Here is an 18,795-nt window from a genome sequence, read left to right on the forward strand (position 1 = left end):
TCCAGAGTCACGAGGATAGCTGGCCCTAGGGAGAAGGCCACACTCAGCAGAGCTGTAGGGAGTATGGCATTCAAACAAGGTGAGAGGTGGGGGGGGTTGAGCCAGAGCTGGCCCTCCAGGTTTGGGGTTCCGATTTTCCAGCAGTTACCTAGTCTGCTGTACTCTGTACAGAGTTCAGGGTAAGTGCTAGATGGAGCCGTAAACTCAAGGACAGTGAGTAAGCATACGAGGTGCTGGAGAGGGACAGAGGCTGGCATCTGGAGGCCTGGGGATGTGAGCTGGAGCTGCGGTTGAGGCAGAGGCCAGCTTTGAGGAGCTAGTCTAGGCTGGAGGCAGGAAACACTTCGGAAGGGATTGTTGGTAGAAGTGGAGATGAAATGGATGAACAGCTTGCGGTTCTGACTTTTGACCCGGTTTATTAAATGGTGAAAATTCATCGAACCGTTGACTGGGGCAGGGCAGGGGTAAAGACGATGGGTGAGTCTTAGCTGCCCTGTTGGACTTGAGTGGCCATGGTCATCTGGATGGAGACCCCCAGCAGACACAGGGCAGGTGGGGCATGAGAGCAGAGACCCTATGCAAATCACTGGTTGTGGGGTAGTTCATTGGTACATGTGTTTATGACTGTGCAGTCTGTCTGCACCTGCAGGCCCTGGGAGATGCTTCTACCAGAAATCTTTACTCTTAGACCTTAGGCCAAGATGAGAGACCCAGATGTGAAATGTCTTTCTGGTCTCTGATGTCAAAGTAAAATGGAGCTGAGGATGAGCTGCTTTTGTTGACTTGAAACTGATGTCCAGACAACTGTCTTATTCAAAGCTGCATCTTGTCATATCTCCCTCTCTCAAAGGTGAATGTTGAGGGACACCAGAGGTGGAACCTTTAGGACCCGTGCTTGTCTCAGAAAAATCATCCGTGTCAGGGGTAGCTTAATTTCCTTTCCTAGGGTTCACAGAGGCCCAGGTGAAAAGCAGAGTTGCTGCTGCTGTCTGATTAGTAACTCCAGGCCGCCTAATGTCCTTTTTTTTTTCCTAAGATTTATTTATTTATTACACATACAGTGTTCTGTCTACATGCCAGAAGAGGGCACCAGATCTCATTACAGACAGTTGTGAGCCACCATGTGGTTGCTGGGGATTGAACTCAGGACCTCTGGAAGAACAGCCAGTGCTCTTAACCTCTGAGCCACCTCTCCAGCCCCTAATATCTTTTTATTGAGCTGAGTTGATTTGAGTCAAAGACACCTTTGCTTGTGTCAGGGCACACAGCTTGATTGACTTTGGGAAATAACACCAGGCAGGGCTCTGTAGCTCTTGTAAGTAACTGGCCAGAATTCAGAGAATACTGGCTGCTGAATGTCATATAGTAGATTGTGCTTTCTTCCCTGAGCTTAAGGGGCCCCCTTGCTTCAGAGGTTTGCATGTAAGCCCAGCAATGTAGTTCCATGTGGCTTATTTGAGAAATCATATTCTTCTTAATGGATAGTGAGCAGTGAGCTCTTGACTGTATTACTGTGGGACACCATCTCGAGTTCTTGCTAATGACTCTAGAAGTTGAGTTGACTCTTCTCTGGCCCAATTCCTCCTAGGTAGGGCATTCTATGACTGCATGTGCCTGGACCCACCCCCACCACTCCATCCTGCTTTGGGGCTATGTTGTATCTGAGACTGAGCCCAGCAGGAGTTTGCTAAATGTGCATGTGCATACTGGTTCTCCATTCATACAAATGTAGGTGCTGTGAATTGGGTGTGGTGGTGTACACCTGTTTAAAAAGAAGGAAAGAAAGAAAGCCTTCTATATAGAAAAGGAAGACCCCCCATCAACCCTATCTATCCATCATCTCTCATCTACTTGCTTTTGCCTTTCAGATTTGCCCTAAGTCTGACTATGAATACTTACGTACGTAAATGTCTGTGTCCTAGTGTAAGCATCTGTGAAAGATGGAGAAAGGGATTGACAATTCAGGCGAGTAGCAGCCATTCCTCAGACTCTGTCACTGGTACCAGCACCTAGCACCCAAGGCAGTCCTGGTCCTCACCATGTCAGATGTGCATAGAGCTTGCTGCTGCCTGGCTTCACTCCCAGTCAGAGCCTTTGAGTGTAGGTGCTCAACATTATCACTCGTTGATATAGTAAGCACATTAAAGGCTGCCTGGCTCTGGAGCCATGTGCTTAACGGTCTGCTTTGCTACACCATCTCTCACCTTTGGAAAGACAGCTGGACATACACTTTGTCCTAAGGGGTGGTCAGCACAGTCTCTGCATGTCTGTTGGTTATATTCTCTGGGAATACCTGGGTGTCTTTTTCCTTGTTTGTTTTAGTAATGTACAAGCTCTGTTTGCACATTAATATTAGGTAGACTAGCCTCTTGTTACATGCTGTGATTTGTTCTACATTTGCCCAAATCATATACTTATATTTTTGTTGTTTTTTTCTTTGAGACAGAATCTCTCTATTATATAGTCCTGACTGTCCTTATGTAGACTAGGCTGTCCTTGAACTCACCAAGATCCACCTGCCTCTGCTTCCCAAGTACTGGGGTTAAAGGCATGCATCACTACTTTTTATTACTCTTAAACATTAATTAATACTTATTTATTATTTATACTTACTTATATGTATGTGTACCCGAGTGTCTGTGTATGTACATCATATATGTGCAGGGTTCTTGGGAGGTCAGAAGAGGGCATGGGATCCCCTAGAATTGGAAATGTAAGTGGTGATGAGCTGTCAAATGGGTTCTGGGAACTGAACTTGGGTCTTCTGCAATAGCAGCAAGTGTTCTGACAGCTGAGCCGTCTTTCCAGACCTAGTTCATATCTTTTAAAATGGTTATTCTAGTTTGTTTGTTTTCAGTGCTGGGGACTAAACCCAGGGGCCTGTCCGTACTAGGCAATAAGTACTCTAGCACTGATCTACACCTCTAGCCCCTGATTATAGCCATCCTAAAAGGTTAAAAGCATAGCTTATTGGACTTCTGCCCTCTCCCCAAATCAGAAGGACCTTTATTTGTTGATGGCAAGAAGATGCAAACAACATACAATCAAAACTTATTTGGCACCAGGCAGTGGTGGCGCACGCCTGTTATCCCAGCACTCGGGAGGCAGAGGCAGGTGGATCTCTGTGAGTTCGAGGCCAGCCTGGGCTACAGAGTGAGTTCCAAGACAGGCTCCAAAGCTACACAGAGAAACCCTGTCTCCAAAAACAAAAAACAAAACAAAAAACAAAAAAAATAACCTTGTAATTAACTTTTCTTTCTCTGCATCTAAAATGAGAATTGGATTCTCTCACCCTTCCTCACTCTCCCTTCCTCACCTCTCTCTCTTTCTTTCTCTGTGCTGGAGGTTGAACCCAAGTTCTTGCACATGCTAGGCATGCAAGCCCCTAAGTTAGATCCCTAGAACTGGGAAGAGGATGTTAGGCCTTGTGCACCTTCTCAGGGTCCTGGTCCACTAAAGAGTGCTTTTAAGCTGTGGAGCAGGTTCCTTAAGTGCTCTCTGGTGAACTCTTATCCTGGTGGAAGTGTTTAGTTTATACCTACTTGTTTCTTCTCTGCCTCCTGTGTACTACATGTTATTGTACTGAGTCCTTCAGCTAGTGACAGGAAACTCTGGGAGTGTTATCTTGCCTTCTTAACATGGGTCAGGCCCTTCATCATTAAGTTCTCTTTTCTTTGAGATAGGATCTTGCTATGTTGCCCAGATTGACTTTAAATTCGTGAGTTGGGTCAATCCTCCATATCACTCTGCCCTGCTAATTTTTGGTATTTTAGCAGATGGCATGGCTGGGGATGTAGCTTATAGGTAGTGTTTGTCTGGCGTGTGCAAAGTCCTGAGTGTGATCCTTAGCACCATAGAAGGAGGGGAGAGAGGGAGGTAAGGGAGAGAGGAGAGGAAAATTAAGAAAGTTAGAATTAGTTCTCTGTACCCTGACTGGTCTCGAACTTGTGGATTCAAGAGATCCTTTTGCCTCAGCCTCCTGAATATTTTGGACCACAAGTATGTACTACCAGGCTTCACTTTGAAGTTTAATTAATTAATTAATTTTTCCGAGACAGGGTTTCTCTGTAGCTTTGGAGCCTGTCCTGGACTAGCTCTGTAGACCAGGCTGGCGTCCAACTCACAGAGATCCACCTGCCTCTGCCTCCTGAGTGCTGGGATTACAGGCATGAGCCACCACCGCCCGGCTTAATTCTTTTTAGATTAAGTGCCATCTGGATTTGCTTTTTGTTTTGTTTAAAGATTTTTTTTTTTTATTTGTATGAGTGTCTTGTCTGTCTGTCTGTCTGTCTGTCTGTGTGTATGTATGTGCACTGTGTGTGTCTCTGGTGCCTGCAGAAGCCAGAAGAGAGCACCAGATATCTTGGAACTAAAGTTACAGATGGTTGTAAACTACCGTATGGGTCTTGGAAACTAAGCTTTGGTCCTCTCCAAGACCAGACCAGTAAGCACTCTTAACCACAGAGTCATCTCTCTAGCCCTGCTGTATACATTTTGTGTCTATTTTAGATATTCTTTTCCAACTCCAAGACTACATTTACCTGTGTTTTCTACAAGCTCTTTTATGGTGATTTTATTTTTACACTTAACTCTTAAATCTATAAAGGATTTACTTTGAGGTAAGAGAAGACATGAGTCCTTTTTGATTCAGGTTCTACTTTGGTCTTGAATACTTTTTGTTCCTTTTTAGATGTATTTTATTCTTACTTATGTGTATATATGTGTGTATGTATGTATGTACATGTGTTTCAGGGGTTCCTGTGCAAGGCATTAGATCATCTGGAGCTGAAGTTACATCGGTAGTGAGCTACTGGATGGGATGCTAGGAACTGATCTCAGGCTCTCTGGAAGAGCAGAAAGTGCTCTTAACCACTAAATGCTTTCTGTTTTCCAGCTCTACTTTTTGTTCACTAGTATTTTTTTTTTATTTTCCTTTATTTGTTGTTATTGTTAAGTCTTTTTAGTGTTGAGGCTCAAGCTGGGGGTCTTGTGCGTACCAGACAGACACTTTACTATTGAGCTACAGCTCTAAGCCTGTGCCTTTGTGTATATGTTGTTCTTGAGACAGTCTCAGACACTGCAAATTGTCCTCAAGCTTGTTGTGTAGCTGAGCGTGACCTTGAAATCCTGAACCCCACTTCTCCCTGACCAGTGCTGAGATTAAGTCCTGTGCCACCAGGATTGGCCTACTATGCACTATATATAGTTTTATACACTTAATATAGAACAGATCCTCCTTTTGATATATTTTTCAAAATTTAATTGGCTGCTATTGAATGTTGTTGATTTTTTTTTCCCTGTGAGCTGTGAATCATTTCATCCAGTACACTCCAAATTGTGTATTACACATTAAGAAAACAGGCTTACAAGAGGATTTCTGATCTGTTACTTTTTAGATTTATTTATTTTATGTTATGAGTGTTTTGTCTACATGTATATATATGAACCATGTGGGTGTAGACCAAGATACAAATCAAAACTTTGTCCCTGCTCATTGGAGAAGGCACAATGAACATTCATTCATACTTAGTTCTGAGCCCATATGTTCTCTGTGAGCAAAGGGTTGTGGGAATATCCAGTACAGCTCAGGGATTCTTGAGTGTACAGGTGGACAGGGTACTGATTTGGACACAGTCCAAACTTACCTCAGAACCAAAGCCACCAGCCCAATGCCTAGGCTATGAGGTGGGCTCAGGAGCAACATTAGAAAATTAATATATTAGAGATACACTTCTAGATCTATTTGAGAAGTATCAGTATTTTTTGAGCAATGTGTCTCTTAGCAATGTATGATAGTTTTAGCATGTCCTCAAGCACATCTTTTGTTGTTTATCTCTAAAGATGTGATATATTTTGTTATGCTCTCTAGCAAATGGTCTTTTTCAACCATTGTTAGTATGTGGAATAGAGTGATCCCTGTGTAATGCTTGTATATTCTGTGACCTCTTTAAGTGATCTGATTCTGTTCCCAACTGCAGATTCTGTAGGTTCTTTTTGTATAAAATAGATTACCTGTGAATACAGATTTGTTGCTGCTTCTTCCTTTTTCTCTTCTTTTCTTTTCCTTCCTTCCTTCCTTTCTTTTCTTTCTTTTTCTTTTCTTTTTTATTTGAGACAGGATCTGACTGTGTAGCCCTGGCTGGCCTGGAACTCCCTATGTATTCACAGAGATCCACCTGCCTCTGCCTTCCAGAGTGCACAGCCACACCCAGTTACTTCTTAATCTGAATGCTTTTTCCCCCTTGTCTTATACTACACCAGCTTGACCTTTCAACCTGCCCTTGGCAACATGTCTCTGAACAGAAGTGGGGCAATCTGAGCTCCTTTTTTTCCACCTTATGTACATGAACATCGTTTCTCACTTGTGATGCTCATGTTTAGGATAGGTTTTTCTTTTATTTTTTCTCTCCTTCCTCTCTTTCTCCTTTTCCTCCTTTGCCTTCTCCCCTTTTCCTCTACCTCCTCCCCTCTCCCTCCTCTTCTTCCTCTTCCTCCTCCTCCTTCTTCCTTCTCCTTCCTTTTCCTCTCCCCTCCTCCTCCCCCTCCTTCTTCTTCCTCCTCCCCCTCCTCCTCCTCTCTTCCTCCTCCTCCTCTTCCCCCTCCTTCTCCTCCTCCTTCTCTCTCTGTCTTCTCCTTTTTCTCCTCCTCCTTTGACACAGGGTCTTGTTAGTAGCCTTGGTGTTAGCGGCTTTGGTGGTTTGAATTCACTGTTATATTAGTTACTTTTCTGTTGCTGCGATAAAACATCACGACTAAGGTAACTTAAAGAAGAAAGCGTTTGGCCGGGCAGAGGCAGGTGGATCTCTGTGAGTTCGAGGCCAGCCTGGTCTACAGATCTAGCCCAGGACAGGCTCCAAAGCTACAGAGAAACCCTGTCTCAAAAAACAAAAAGAAGAAGAAAGCGTTTATTTGGGCTTATGGGTCCAGAGGGTTAGAGCTAATGATGGTAGAGCTGAGGCAGCAGGTGGCAGAGCCAGAAAGCTGAGGGCTCACATCTTGAACTGTAAGCATGAAGCAGAGAGGGAAGACTGGGATTGGCTTGGCTGCCTTGGGCACTGCCATTGCTCCCAGTGCAGGCACTGTCAGTGACTCTAGGTGATGGTGTCTCTCGTGCTTCTTGAGTGTCTTGTAACATTTGAACTCTTCATGCTGTGTTACATTATGCCTGTGAGGACCAGGTCCTGGAAGGGGTACTAGTTCTGAGGGTGCAGGTGTTCACATCCTTAAGGAGATTGAGGTGCCACCTGTATATCAGACTTCTCATACTGCTTGGCCTCGAGCAGCAAGTGTAACCACATCTGTCACTCCAGCTCATTCAGCTTGATGCAGACATGCTGGCTAGTGAAGTCCAGCTCTCTGCTCAGCTTGTCCTGCTCTTGATGTCTTTGGTGTTGGGAGCCTGCAGCTTCTCCTCGTCTGTCTCTAGCATGTTGATGACCTCCTGAAAGTATTGGTGGTAGTGCAGGCCTGTGTCTAGGTTCTTAGTGGCAGGGCTGTCTTCCTGATGGGGCGACCCGTGTTTCAGGGACACATCTAGAATGGTGAACAGCATCAGAAGTGGTGGTAGGAAGAGGAAGAGGACTCTAGGGGGCACAGAGGGAGGTATGGAGGCTGGTTTCTCCTCACAAAGGAGGCTTCCTCTCTTTTGTTGAGACCAGTCTCATGTAGTCTAGAGTAGCCTTGAACTTACTGTGTAGCTAAGGATGACCTTCAACTCCTGATCCTCCTGCTTCATTCATGTATAATCCACACATTCCTGAGTGTGGGATTATATTCTTTCTTGTTTTTTAAGACAGAGTCTCACTGACCAGACTGGCCTGGGACTCGATGTACGGCCTGGGCTGGCTCTATACTCTTGACTTCTGGTTCTAACTCCTGCTTAGTTGGATGTGTACCACACCTGGTTGATGCATCAGACCCAGGGTTTGTGCATGTCAGGCAAGAACTCTACCAACTAAACTGCATCCTCAAACTCTTTCCATCTTTTTGCTCTTGACCTCTTTTTCTCAGAATAGTTATTATTTGCTGTAGTTTCTTGCCTATATGAAATGCAGTTATAATAACTGAATGTACTTGTCTACTAATTCTTTTCTTTGTGTTATTTCCAGGTCAGTTTGTGCTGACTGAATCATTTTCATTGTGAGTTTTGTTTGTTTTTGCCAGGGTGTCACTATTGGCTCTTGCTGGCCTCAGACTAGGAGATCTGCCTGCCTCTGCCTCCTGAGTATTGGCCTTAAAGATGTCCGCCACCGCACCTGGCCAGGGGCTGTGCTTTGTTGCTTTGTTTTCCTGGTGATAGGTGACTGGGTGCCCCTGTCATTTACCATGTTGGCTCTGGATATTTTTGCATTCCTGCTGTCAGTCTTGAGTGCTGTGGCAGGTTACTTGGACACAGCCTGAGTCTTCCAGCTTTTCATTTGCCTAGGTGAGACCAGAGCAGAGTTTTAGCTAGGACTAACTTATTTATTATTTTATTATGGGGTGTGAGTGTGTATGATGCATGTGTGTGAGTACTGGCACGTGAGTGCCACTGTGTACTTGTGGAGGCCAGAGGACAGTTTTGGGGAGCTGATTCTCTTATTCCAGCATGGGTTCTGGGTATTGAACTTGGGTCACCAGGCTTTCATTGCATAGCAAGTGCCTTTATCTTTTGAAACATCTTGCTAGTCCAAGACTAACTTATTACTGGGGCAGAACCCTTGTGAGAACTCTACCCTGTGTCTGTGAGTTATAATACTTCCCACTCTAGCCTTGAGCAGACACCAACCCTGCCCTGTGTATGCTTACCCCTGTGCTCTGCTTACCCTTCTGGATGGGTGGCTCTTTCCCTGGACTTGGGTAGTTTCTTGTATCACTTGGATTAGTTTTCTTTCTTTCTTTTTAAAAATACCTTTAAAAATATTTTTAGCTATGTATATGTCTATTGTGTGGGTATGTGCACATAAGTGCCTGAAGAGGCCAGAGGTATCAGATGCCTCTGGGGTGGAGTTACAGGTAATCGTGACCTGCCCACTGTGAGAACCAAACTCAGGCCCTCTGCAAGATCAGTTCATGTCTTAATTGCTGAGCCCTCTCTCCTGCCCATGGGTTAGTTTCCTAATGCTTCAGTAAGACAGGTTTATTGTGATAAAGTCCTTTCAGTCTTAAGTCCAGGAGTAGGGGGCTGCATTCTCACTAGAGGCTCTGGAGACCCCCCTGTTCTGTTACCAGGTTTTGGGCAGAATCGAGCACTTTGCAGCTATAAGGCCAACATTCCCACGTGCTGGTTGGTTTTGTTTTTCTTTTGTCAGCTTGATACAAGTTAGAGTCATCTGAGAAGAGAGAACCTCAGGTGAGAAATGCTCGCACAAGATTGGGCTGTGGGCAAGGATGGGGGGCATTTTTTGAATGATGATTGATGTGGGGGGTCCAGTCTACTCCGAGCTGTACCATCTCTGAAAAGTACCATCGGGCCTGGAAAGCAGCCAAGCAAGTCAGTAAGCAGCGATTCTCCATGGCTTCTGCTTCAGTTCCTGCCTTGACTTCCTGTCTTCACTTCCCTCAGTGATGGACTGTGATCAGGAAGTTTAAGCCAAATAGACCCTTTCCTCTCCAGTTGGTTTTGGTCAGTGTTTTATCATAGCAATGGGAAGCAAAGTAATATACCCCATTTTCTTCTGACTATGCTGAGGCCATCACACTCCTTGCCTTGGAGCTTCCCTCCTCCATTGTCAAAGCAAGCCATGGTGGGTTAAGCCTTCCTCATGCTTTGAATTTCTTCTGTCTTTTCTGTCTCCCTGTCTCTTTTTTCTGGGGAAAGTTTTCTGAGTTTAAAGACTCATGTGACTAGGTTGCTCTTACTCTGACACTCCGAGGTAATCCTCTCCGCTTCTAGGTCTGTGTCTTGAACCTGACTTTCGAAGCCCTTTGGCCATGTAAGGGTACATGCTCGCATATTCTGGTTCTGCGTTTGGGCATCTTTGGGGCTTTTACTCTGCCACTTTTGCTTTGAAAGAGAAAAGGATTATTTTGGTTATGATTTTAGCTTTGTTTTCTAATCCTTATCACCTGAGAACTGTAGTTTTATGGTTTTTGTTTTGTTTCATTTTGTTTTTTCTTTCTTAAGATAAGGACTCTCTCTAGAGCCCTGACTGTGCTGGAACTCACTATGTAGACTGGGCTGGAACTCAAAGAGATCGCCTCCCGAGTGCTGGGATTAAAGGCGTGTGCCACCACCGGCCAGCCCACAGTTTTATGCTTTATCCAGGTCTGGTTGTTTTGGTCAGGAGGGTGAGTTGTTTCCTGCTGTACTCCCATCTGGGCTAAGGGCAGATGACCTGTGGTGGTTATTGATTTTTGTTTGCCCCTGTTTAAATAAGGGCTCCTGCTGTGCATAAGTGTCTTTGCATCACACCACCTTGAAGGGGACAGACAGGGTTACCTTTCCTTCTGGATGCTGGAGATTTGCACAGGGAAGAACATCTATCCCTGATGCCTGTACCTTGTAGGCTTAGCACAGACTGGGAAGGGGGAGCTTGAGTGACCATGCCAGTTAAGCCCCCTGTGTGTCTCACACTCTGCCTTACAACTGATGCTGTTTCAACCATCTTGACTTGGGACCATGTGCCTTTTCCTTGCTGGGGCAGAGATGGAACCTGTGTGTTCATTTCCTGTTTATTTGCTCTTTTTAGATGCTTTCCACGAAGAACGTGTCAATGCTGTGCTGATGCTGCCGTCGTCCAGGCAGAGCTCTCTGCCTGCCTTCCACCCTCCCCGGTGCCTGGGAGTTTCCGGTCTGTTAATTTTACCTTGTTTTCAGCTCTCAGATTCCCAAGATTTAATTTCCACTTGTGTGTATGCACTTAGGTGTGTTTTATTTTCACTTGTGTGCAAATGCCATGCCTCCAGAGCATCTGATTCCCTGGAGCCTGAGTTACAGGCAGCTGTGAGCCACCTATCATGGGTGCTTGGAACTAAACTCTAGTCCTCTGAAAGAGCAGCAAGCTCTTAACTCTTGGAGCATCTTTCCAGCCTCTCGGTTTATTTGTATACTTTTTATTTTTTAACATTTTAAAGTTTTAGCTGGGCAGTGGTGGTACACACCTTTAATACCAGCACTCAGGAGGCAGAGGCAAGTGGATCTCTGAGTTCGAGGCTAACCTGGTCTACAGAGTGAGTTCCAGGACAGCGAAGGCTACACAGAGATACCCTGTCTCGAAAAACCAAAAGCAAAGCAAAATAAAACAGAAATTTAATTTTATTCTTTGTGTATATGGGTGGTTTTATCTTGCATATATGTCTGTATGCCACATGTGTGCCTGGTGTCCACAGAAGCTAGAAGAGGCCAGGCAGTGGTGGCGCACGCCTTTAATCCCAGTACTCAGGAGGCAGAGCCAGGCGGATCTTTGTGAGTTCGAGGCCAGCCTGGACTACAGAGCGAGATCCAGGAAGGGCACAAAGCTACACAGAGAAACCCTGTCTTGAAAAACCAAGGAAAAAAAGAAAAAAAAAAAAAAAGAAGCAGCTAGAAGAGGATGTTGAATCCTCTGGAACTGGAACTACGGTTCTAAGCCACCATGAGAGTGCTAGGAACTGAACCCAGGTCCTCTGGAAGAGCAGCCAGTGTTCTTAACCACTGAGCCATCTCTCCAGTGCCCTCAAATTTATTATTTTTTAAATACACTTTTGGGGGCTGGGCAGTGGTGGTGTACACCTTTAATCCCAGCTCTCGGGAGACAGAGGCAGGTTGATCTCTATGAGTTCGAGGCCAGCCTGGTCTAGACAGCTAGTTCCAGAACAGTCAGAGCTACACAGAGAAACCCTGTCTTGAAAAACAAAAACACTTTTTTTTCTCCTTTTTAAAAATTTATTATATTTGTGTTTTAATTTTACACATCAGCCATGGGTTCCCCTGTCCTCCCCTCTCCCGCTCCCGCCCCCACCTTCTCCCCAGTCCCTCCCCTCCATTCCCACAGGGACACTTTGCTCAGCCTGGAAGGAGGGGACTGGAACAAAAACACTTTTGTGCTAGTGTGGTGGCATATACCTGTGATTCTTACACTGGGGAGGCAGAGGTATGATTATTGCAGATACAGGCTAGCCTGGTGTATATAGTGAACTGGACTCTGTAGATCTGGATAGTGAAGATAGCATCGTATGCCAGCCCTGCATACACCATGGGCTACTATCCTGCATTTAAATTGTGTGTTTTGTGTATAAATAGCAGCTAATCCTGGACTTGTGTGTGGTGGAGATAATGAATAAAATCCTATGTTCCCATTATTCTAGGTTGGGGAGGAAGCTATCCATCTTTACACTGGACAGGTGGAAGCCGAGACCACAGAAATGACCAGGCCCTACGTAAAAAGTGAGTGCATGTGGGAGGCACTTCCTGTCCAGCTGCCCTCCAGCTGTTAGAGCAGCTGAGGCTTGTGGCACTCCATTGCGTTCTCAGCCCTGGCAGGAAGTTGAAGATGCTGGGATGAGGGAGGGTGGTGCCTACATTTCTGCTGTTCCTGGAGGCCAGGTTCTATGTGTACGCGATGGTGTGAGGGTGTGGCTGCTTCCATCAAGCTCACAATTGGAGAAGCGGTGCTGAGGTGTGCTTTAGAGGGCCGGGTATGGTCTGTCGAGTTGAACTTGGCCTTAGATGCAATCAGATCTTCTTAATTGGATCAACCTATTTATTCAGCTGTCGAATTTTTGAAACGGAGAACTGTTAAAAAAAAGAAAAAGTTCCCTTTCCTGCTCAGACTAAGGAGCCCTTCTCAAAGGGGAGACAAGTTCTGCTAAGGCGTCTGTCTGTCCTGATGCCATTGCAGGTGCCTCCAGATATCCTCTTGTGACAGTGTGGTGTAGGCATGGTGTCTGGGGAGCAGAGGCCCCGCCTGGAGGGTCTTGTTGGGGGTGGGACAATGTCTCTGGTGTGCTGTCTTGCTTTTATTGCAGAGAGCTATTTGTTGATTCCTTGATTTATATCTGGCCTTGCTAAGCAGAGTCCTATGGGACAGATGCTGTGGGCATCTCCATTTACTATTAATTACCAGTGTCCATATCCTCCTACCCAGTGCCACCCCCCTACATGTAGGAGTTGGGTGTGTAAAGTCCAGTCTGTTCTGTGTCCCAGAACTCGAGGAACTTTCTTGAAGTACCTGTGTCCTGGATCCTTTGTGGAGTCCTATGAGTCTGAGGATAAGGTGATGGCCTTGTAGAAGTCCAGACCTCATCATAGCTGGAGCAGCCTTGGGAATACTACTAAGGCTGTGACTTCTGACTCAGACTAAGCGGAGTTTTCCAGAGCAATAGCTTCTCAGTGATAACCAGAGTCTGAGCCCTATGTCGTTTGACCCAGCAGGCTGCACACTCAGTGTTCCTGGTCCCACGACAGTGTGGAAGTAGAGCTAGGGGACAATCGGGGAATGTGGTTAGTACAGAAGAAAGGAGTGGGTTTTATGAGAGAGAACAGTTTCAGGTCAGCAATGACTGTTATGCAAGTGGCCATGCCTACTGGCCCTGAGACATTGGGCTTGTCATTGTCCTTGACTGTGCCTTCTCCTCTGCTAAGTTTATGATCCCAGAAGCTGGTAGGTGTCAGCTATAGGAAGGCAGCCATGGTGTGCTTGGGCATAAGCCAGTGGGCTTTGTCACTGCAGAGCTGTCCTTCACCCTACTGGACTCCATCACCGACAAGGATCCTGTGGTGCAGGAGCAGGTCTGCAGTGCACTATGCTCCCTCGGAGAGTCGCAGCCAGGAGAGACACTCCGTGCCTGTGAGGGGTACCTACGGCAGCATGACAAGGTACCTCTCTCTTTGGTGATGGTGAGGTCATCAGGGAGCATCTTCATCTCTGGGGTTGGGTGATGAGCCAGTCTGTCAGTAGAAAGTACCCTGTCTATTCCCAGTGTTTAAAGATGTGATAGACGGGTCTCCTCCATATAGAGAATGGCTGTGTCCTATGAACTGGGCTGCTACTGCAGTGGGCAGCACTCATGAGAGAGGCTGTTGGCTGTTCCCTTTTGCACACTGAATGGAAACAGGGTGGCTCCCTTGCCTGAGTACAGGTTGTTTCCAAGTCTTATCAGCTGAGTGTCTATGGTTCTTGTTTGCCTAGGGAGCTGCTCCAGGTTTGCAAGCTGCCAGCCCACTCTCCATCCCCTTCAGAGAGCTGTTCTAAGGAGAACACAGGACCTCTGCTACCCTAGTACCTCCCAGTGGGCAAGCATGGCTCATGTAGCAGAGCAAGAAACTTGGGATTCTTTTCTTAAAATTTATTTATTTATTTATTTATTTATTTATTTTTCTATCATCAGCTTGATACAGTATAAATTCTTATTCTAATAGTGAAATGTTTCATTGAGGCTTGCCCAGTAATTGACCCAAACCAAAACTTATTATAAGCCACAGTCATCCTAGGGTCACCCCTGCTATATAGCCTCCCTGGTTCTGTGGGTTGCAGTCTGATTGTTCTTTGCTTTATATCTAGTATCCACTTATGAGTTAGTACATACCATGTTTGTCCTTCTGTGTTTGGGTTACCTCACTCAGGATGATATTTTCTAGTTTCATCCATTTGCCTGCAAATTTCATGCTGTCATTGTTTTTCTCTGCTGAGTAGTACTCCATTGTGTATATGTACCACCTTTTCTTAATCCATTCTTCAGTTGACGGGCATCTAGGTTGCTTGAAACTTGGGATTCTTTTTGATGCTGTGGGATGTCAAATTGTGAGCCCCAGACTGCTCTTACCTCATGAGCTTCCTTATTTTGCTTTGAAACAGGGTCTAGCTCTATAGTACACACTGGCCTTGAACTTGTGAACCTTGTTCCTTAGTCTCCACAGTGGTGGGGTTACAGGCATGTGCCACCATAGCTGGCTATTTATTTACTATCATTTTGTTTTGGTTTGTTGGTTTGTTTTTGTCTTTTTTTTTTTTTTTTTTTTGAGACACGGTTTCTCTGTGTAGCCCTGGCTTTCCTGGTACTCACACTGTAGACCAGACTGGCCTTGAACTCATCGAGATCCACCCGCCTCTGCCTCCCAAGCGGTGGGATTAAAGGTGTACACCACCACCGTCAGGCTCTCCTTCCATTTAAAAAAAAAAAAAAAAAAAAAGGTTTCTTTTATTTTTATTTATATTTTTCTCTGTGTGTGTCAGAGGATGCCCATGGAGGCCAGAAGAGGATGTTGGATACCTTAGAGTTGAGAGTTACAAGCAGCTGGGAGCCACCTAATGTGGGTGCTGGGAACTGAACCTGGGTCCTCTGGAAGAGGCTGCCCTTCAGCCAGTGCTCCTAACTGCTGTGCCACCTCTCCCACACATCTCCTTCTATCTTTCTGTGGATCTGGAGATTGAACTGGGCTTGTCAAGCTTGTATAGAAGCAGTATTTTGCTGAGCCATCTCTTCAGCCCCATGGACATAAGCTGTATTATATTGCCTAGACCATCCTCCCTATCCAGTCTGTCTATCTGTCCTTCCTTCCTTCCTTCCTTCCTTCCTTCCTTCCTTCCTTCCTTCTCTCCTTCTCTCTTTCTTTCTTTCTCTCTGTCTTGGAACTCACTCTGTAGACTAGGCTGACCTTGAATCCACAGAGATCCACCAGCTTCTGCTTCCTAAGTCCTGGGAATAAAGGTATGTGCTACCACACTCAGCAGTCTTCAAGTGTCTTGAGTGGCCACGGCCTCGGGTACAAGACATCATTCTCCATGGGTATTTATCTTATCTGCCAACTCTCTCATGTGGAAACAGCTTAGGTCCATGCACACACCCACCAACCCTGCTGTGGTCTGTGACACCTGAGGTGGAGGACTCCTCCACCTCCTCTTCTGCTGGTACTGCAGCTTTATTTAGCTTGTCAGGAGGCTGAGTAAAGCTGTCTTACTCTGTATTTGTAGTTAGAGTTTTCCTGTCTGGCCCACAGTCAGGACAAATCTCTCTCACCCGCCAGGCCCATAGACGCTCAGAACCAACCAAGTAAATACACAGAAACTTACATTGCTTACAAACTGTATGGCCGTGGCAGGCTTCTTGTTATCTACTTCTTCTATCTTAAATTAACCCATTTTTGTTAGTCTATACTTTGCCACATGGCTTGTGGCTTACCGGAGTCTTTACGTGTTGCTTCTCATGGCAGCGGCTGACAGTGTCTCTCCCCGAGCCTTCCACTGCTCCAGCTCCTCTTTGGGTTTTAACTACACCCTATGTTTTGTTCTCTCAGAGCCAAGCATACCATAGTGGTGCTGGCTAAGGCCCTTCTCTGTGTGGCCAAAAGGCTGCTTGCTCTAATGTACTGGTATCAGAGTTTGGTTGTCAGGCAGGAGTTAAGGGCCGGCAGATTGCTGAAGAGTAAGGGTCACTTAGGGCAGCTCCCAGCAAACCCATGTGACTGCTGTGCTCACTTCCTGTAAGTTCTTTCACTGAGTTTAAAAACCCAAACCAAAACCTGATAGCTCACTGCATGGCCACAGTGGCTGTCTCTTGAATTGAGAACTCTGGTCCTGATATTGTGGGGTGGGGCCTTTCCCACTAGCTGCTGCATGCTCTTCTAAGAGGCCTGGGCCTGCTGTGCAGCAGCTGTCCTGTGCTGTTTGTCACTGTGTTTACATACACATCTCCCCGCTGCAGCATGCACTTTCTTCTTCTGACTTGACTGATAACACATTCACATATACCTTTTCTCTCACACTAACAGCTCAACAGATTGATTAATCCAGTGATACTGCTGTGGTTGTTACGTTGAGCAGACATAGATACACAGGAAAACTCTAGTGCCCAAAGTTAGCTCAACTTTCAGCCAGATAACTTTAGCATTTGGTGGCTCCCACATGTAGAACTTTGACAGGGGAGCAGGGCTGGGGGCCAGCAGCCATGAGAAGGGGCACAGTAGCATGGATGGTGCCAAACTGGATGTCAGACAGTTTTGCCAGTTGCTATTTTGGGATACAGATGGTACCTTATGGTTAGCTCCAGTCTGGTTTTTGTGTGTTTGTTGTTGGTTTTCATCCTTCCTTTTCTTTTCTTCCTTTTTCTTTTTTTCTTTTCTCCTCCTCTTCCTCCTCCTTTCTCCTCCTTCTCCTCCTCTTTAATGGAGTTTCATATATGGCCTTGAACTTGGTATGTGAAGCTGATCTTGAACTTGTGGTCCTTCTGTCTCTGGCTCCCAGGTACTGGGATTATAGGCATGTGCTACTAGACTTACCTAGTGTGTGTGGTGTTGGGGATGGAACCCAGCACCTTGTGTATGTTAGCCATGTGTTTACCACTGTGTTGTACTCCAGGCCCCATGCAGCGGGCACTAGGCTGTGTCTCTATTGCTTTTCTATGCTAGGCTTCATGGTTTTAGATCTAGTACAAGCTGCCTTCTCCGTGAGTATTTCTCTTATCTGCCAAGCATCTACACCTCAGCCCAGATCCAGCTCAGAACAGACTCCCTGGCGTAGTCAGGTGGAGGTGGAGAGAAGAGGGAAAACAGTAAAGTCATGTTTTCCTGCAGTGGCTGAACTTTTTCTCTTCTTTTTCCTTGCCACCATTTTAAACTCAGAACACTTTCTGTCTGGTGTCCAGTTTCTGGAGTTCCATCCTGACATAAGGGGATTCTGGTCTGCTGCTTGTCAGAACATGGGTACTTATTCTTTACACAGAGGCTCTATAGGTCATTGTTACCATGTTTAGGGTTGGCAGCAATCATACCCCAGTGTGGAGGCCAGCCACAACATTGGCTGTGTGAGATACAGCTAGAAGTGAAACTGACTGAGGGGTATGTATATAAAAGACATTAGAGCCTGTCTTAGTGAGGGTTTCTGTTGCTGTGAAGAGACACCGTGACCACAGCAACTCTTAAAAAGGAAAACATTTCATTGTGGTGGCTCACTTAGGGTTTCAGAGGTTTAGTCCATCATTGTCATGGTGGAAAGCAAAGCAGCATTCAGACAGACATAGTGCTGGAGGTGGAGCTCAGAGTTCTTACATCTTGACTCACAGGCAACATGAAGTGGTCTGAGACACTGGGTGTGACTTGAACATATGTGAGACTTCAAAGCCCAACTTCCTCCAACAAGGCTGTACCTACTCCAATAAAACCACACTTCCTAATAGTGCCACTCCCTTTGGGGGTCATTTTCTTTCAAACTATCGGAGAGCCAAACATCAATGTTTGATTCTGTTTTAACCGGAGTAGAAACATCACTGTGGTCCCAGTTAGCTTGTCAGACATAGCAAGAAATACACACCCAGTCTCTTTACCAACCTCTCCCACTGGTATACCTCCAGATGACCAAATGCAAGCAGGCAGCCCTGTGGCAGACACAGCCAACCATCTTCTAATTATATTCCATTCTGACACCTTCCACCGTGAGGCTATGCTAGACTCCACAGCTGAGGACTTAGCCCCAAGATAGCCTTGCTTCAGATGTCAGTAGTAAGGCTCTGGTTTTGACATGTGTGTTTAGAGTTCCTCTAACTACCTCCTTAGAATCTATTAGTTGCTAGATTGACTTTTGCAACTCACTAAACACTTTACTCATGTTTTATCCATTTATCATCAAGGATGGGGCAGAGGATATGGAGGAACACCAGGGAGATGTAGAGGATGAGGCATGGGGAAAGATACTGGGTTCTCCTGTTTTGTGGGTGTACCACCTTCTGGCCCCTTCACGTGTTTCACTTCTGGAAAGTTCTTTAGACCCTGTCCTTCTGGGATCTATCTTACCGATGGACACTTCCTTAAGTGGGCGTGATTGGTACATCATTGGTGATTAGATGTCAACTTTACCCTCAGTTCTTCTATCCCTTCTAGAGGTTGGAGAGGCTGAAGTCCCT

At 45.8% G+C, this 18,795-nt stretch overlaps 1 protein-coding gene across 5 annotated transcripts in view; it reads left to right on the forward strand.

Annotated features, from left to right (window-relative positions):
* The window catches only part of Mroh1 (maestro heat like repeat family member 1), an 82,818-nt gene that overhangs the window by 659 nt on the left and 63,364 nt on the right, over positions 1-18,795 (forward strand). For 4 of the 5 annotated variants that reach the window (XM_036208796.1, XM_036208792.1, XM_036208794.1 and 1 more), the window contains exons 2-4: positions 10,671-10,772; positions 12,268-12,346; positions 13,632-13,777. In XM_036208796.1, coding sequence (XP_036064689.1) covers positions 12,325-12,346; positions 13,632-13,777 — 168 coding nt within the window. In that variant the 5' untranslated portion in view covers positions 10,671-10,772; positions 12,268-12,324. The remainder of the gene's footprint in view (positions 1-10,670; positions 10,773-12,267; positions 12,347-13,631; positions 13,778-18,795) is intronic. The other variant, XM_036208795.1, reaches the window with a different exon arrangement.

Source organism: Onychomys torridus, chromosome 16, assembly GCF_903995425.1.
Source record: "Onychomys torridus chromosome 16, mOncTor1.1, whole genome shotgun sequence".
In the NCBI taxonomy this organism is placed as follows: Eukaryota; Metazoa; Chordata; class Mammalia; order Rodentia; family Cricetidae; genus Onychomys; species Onychomys torridus.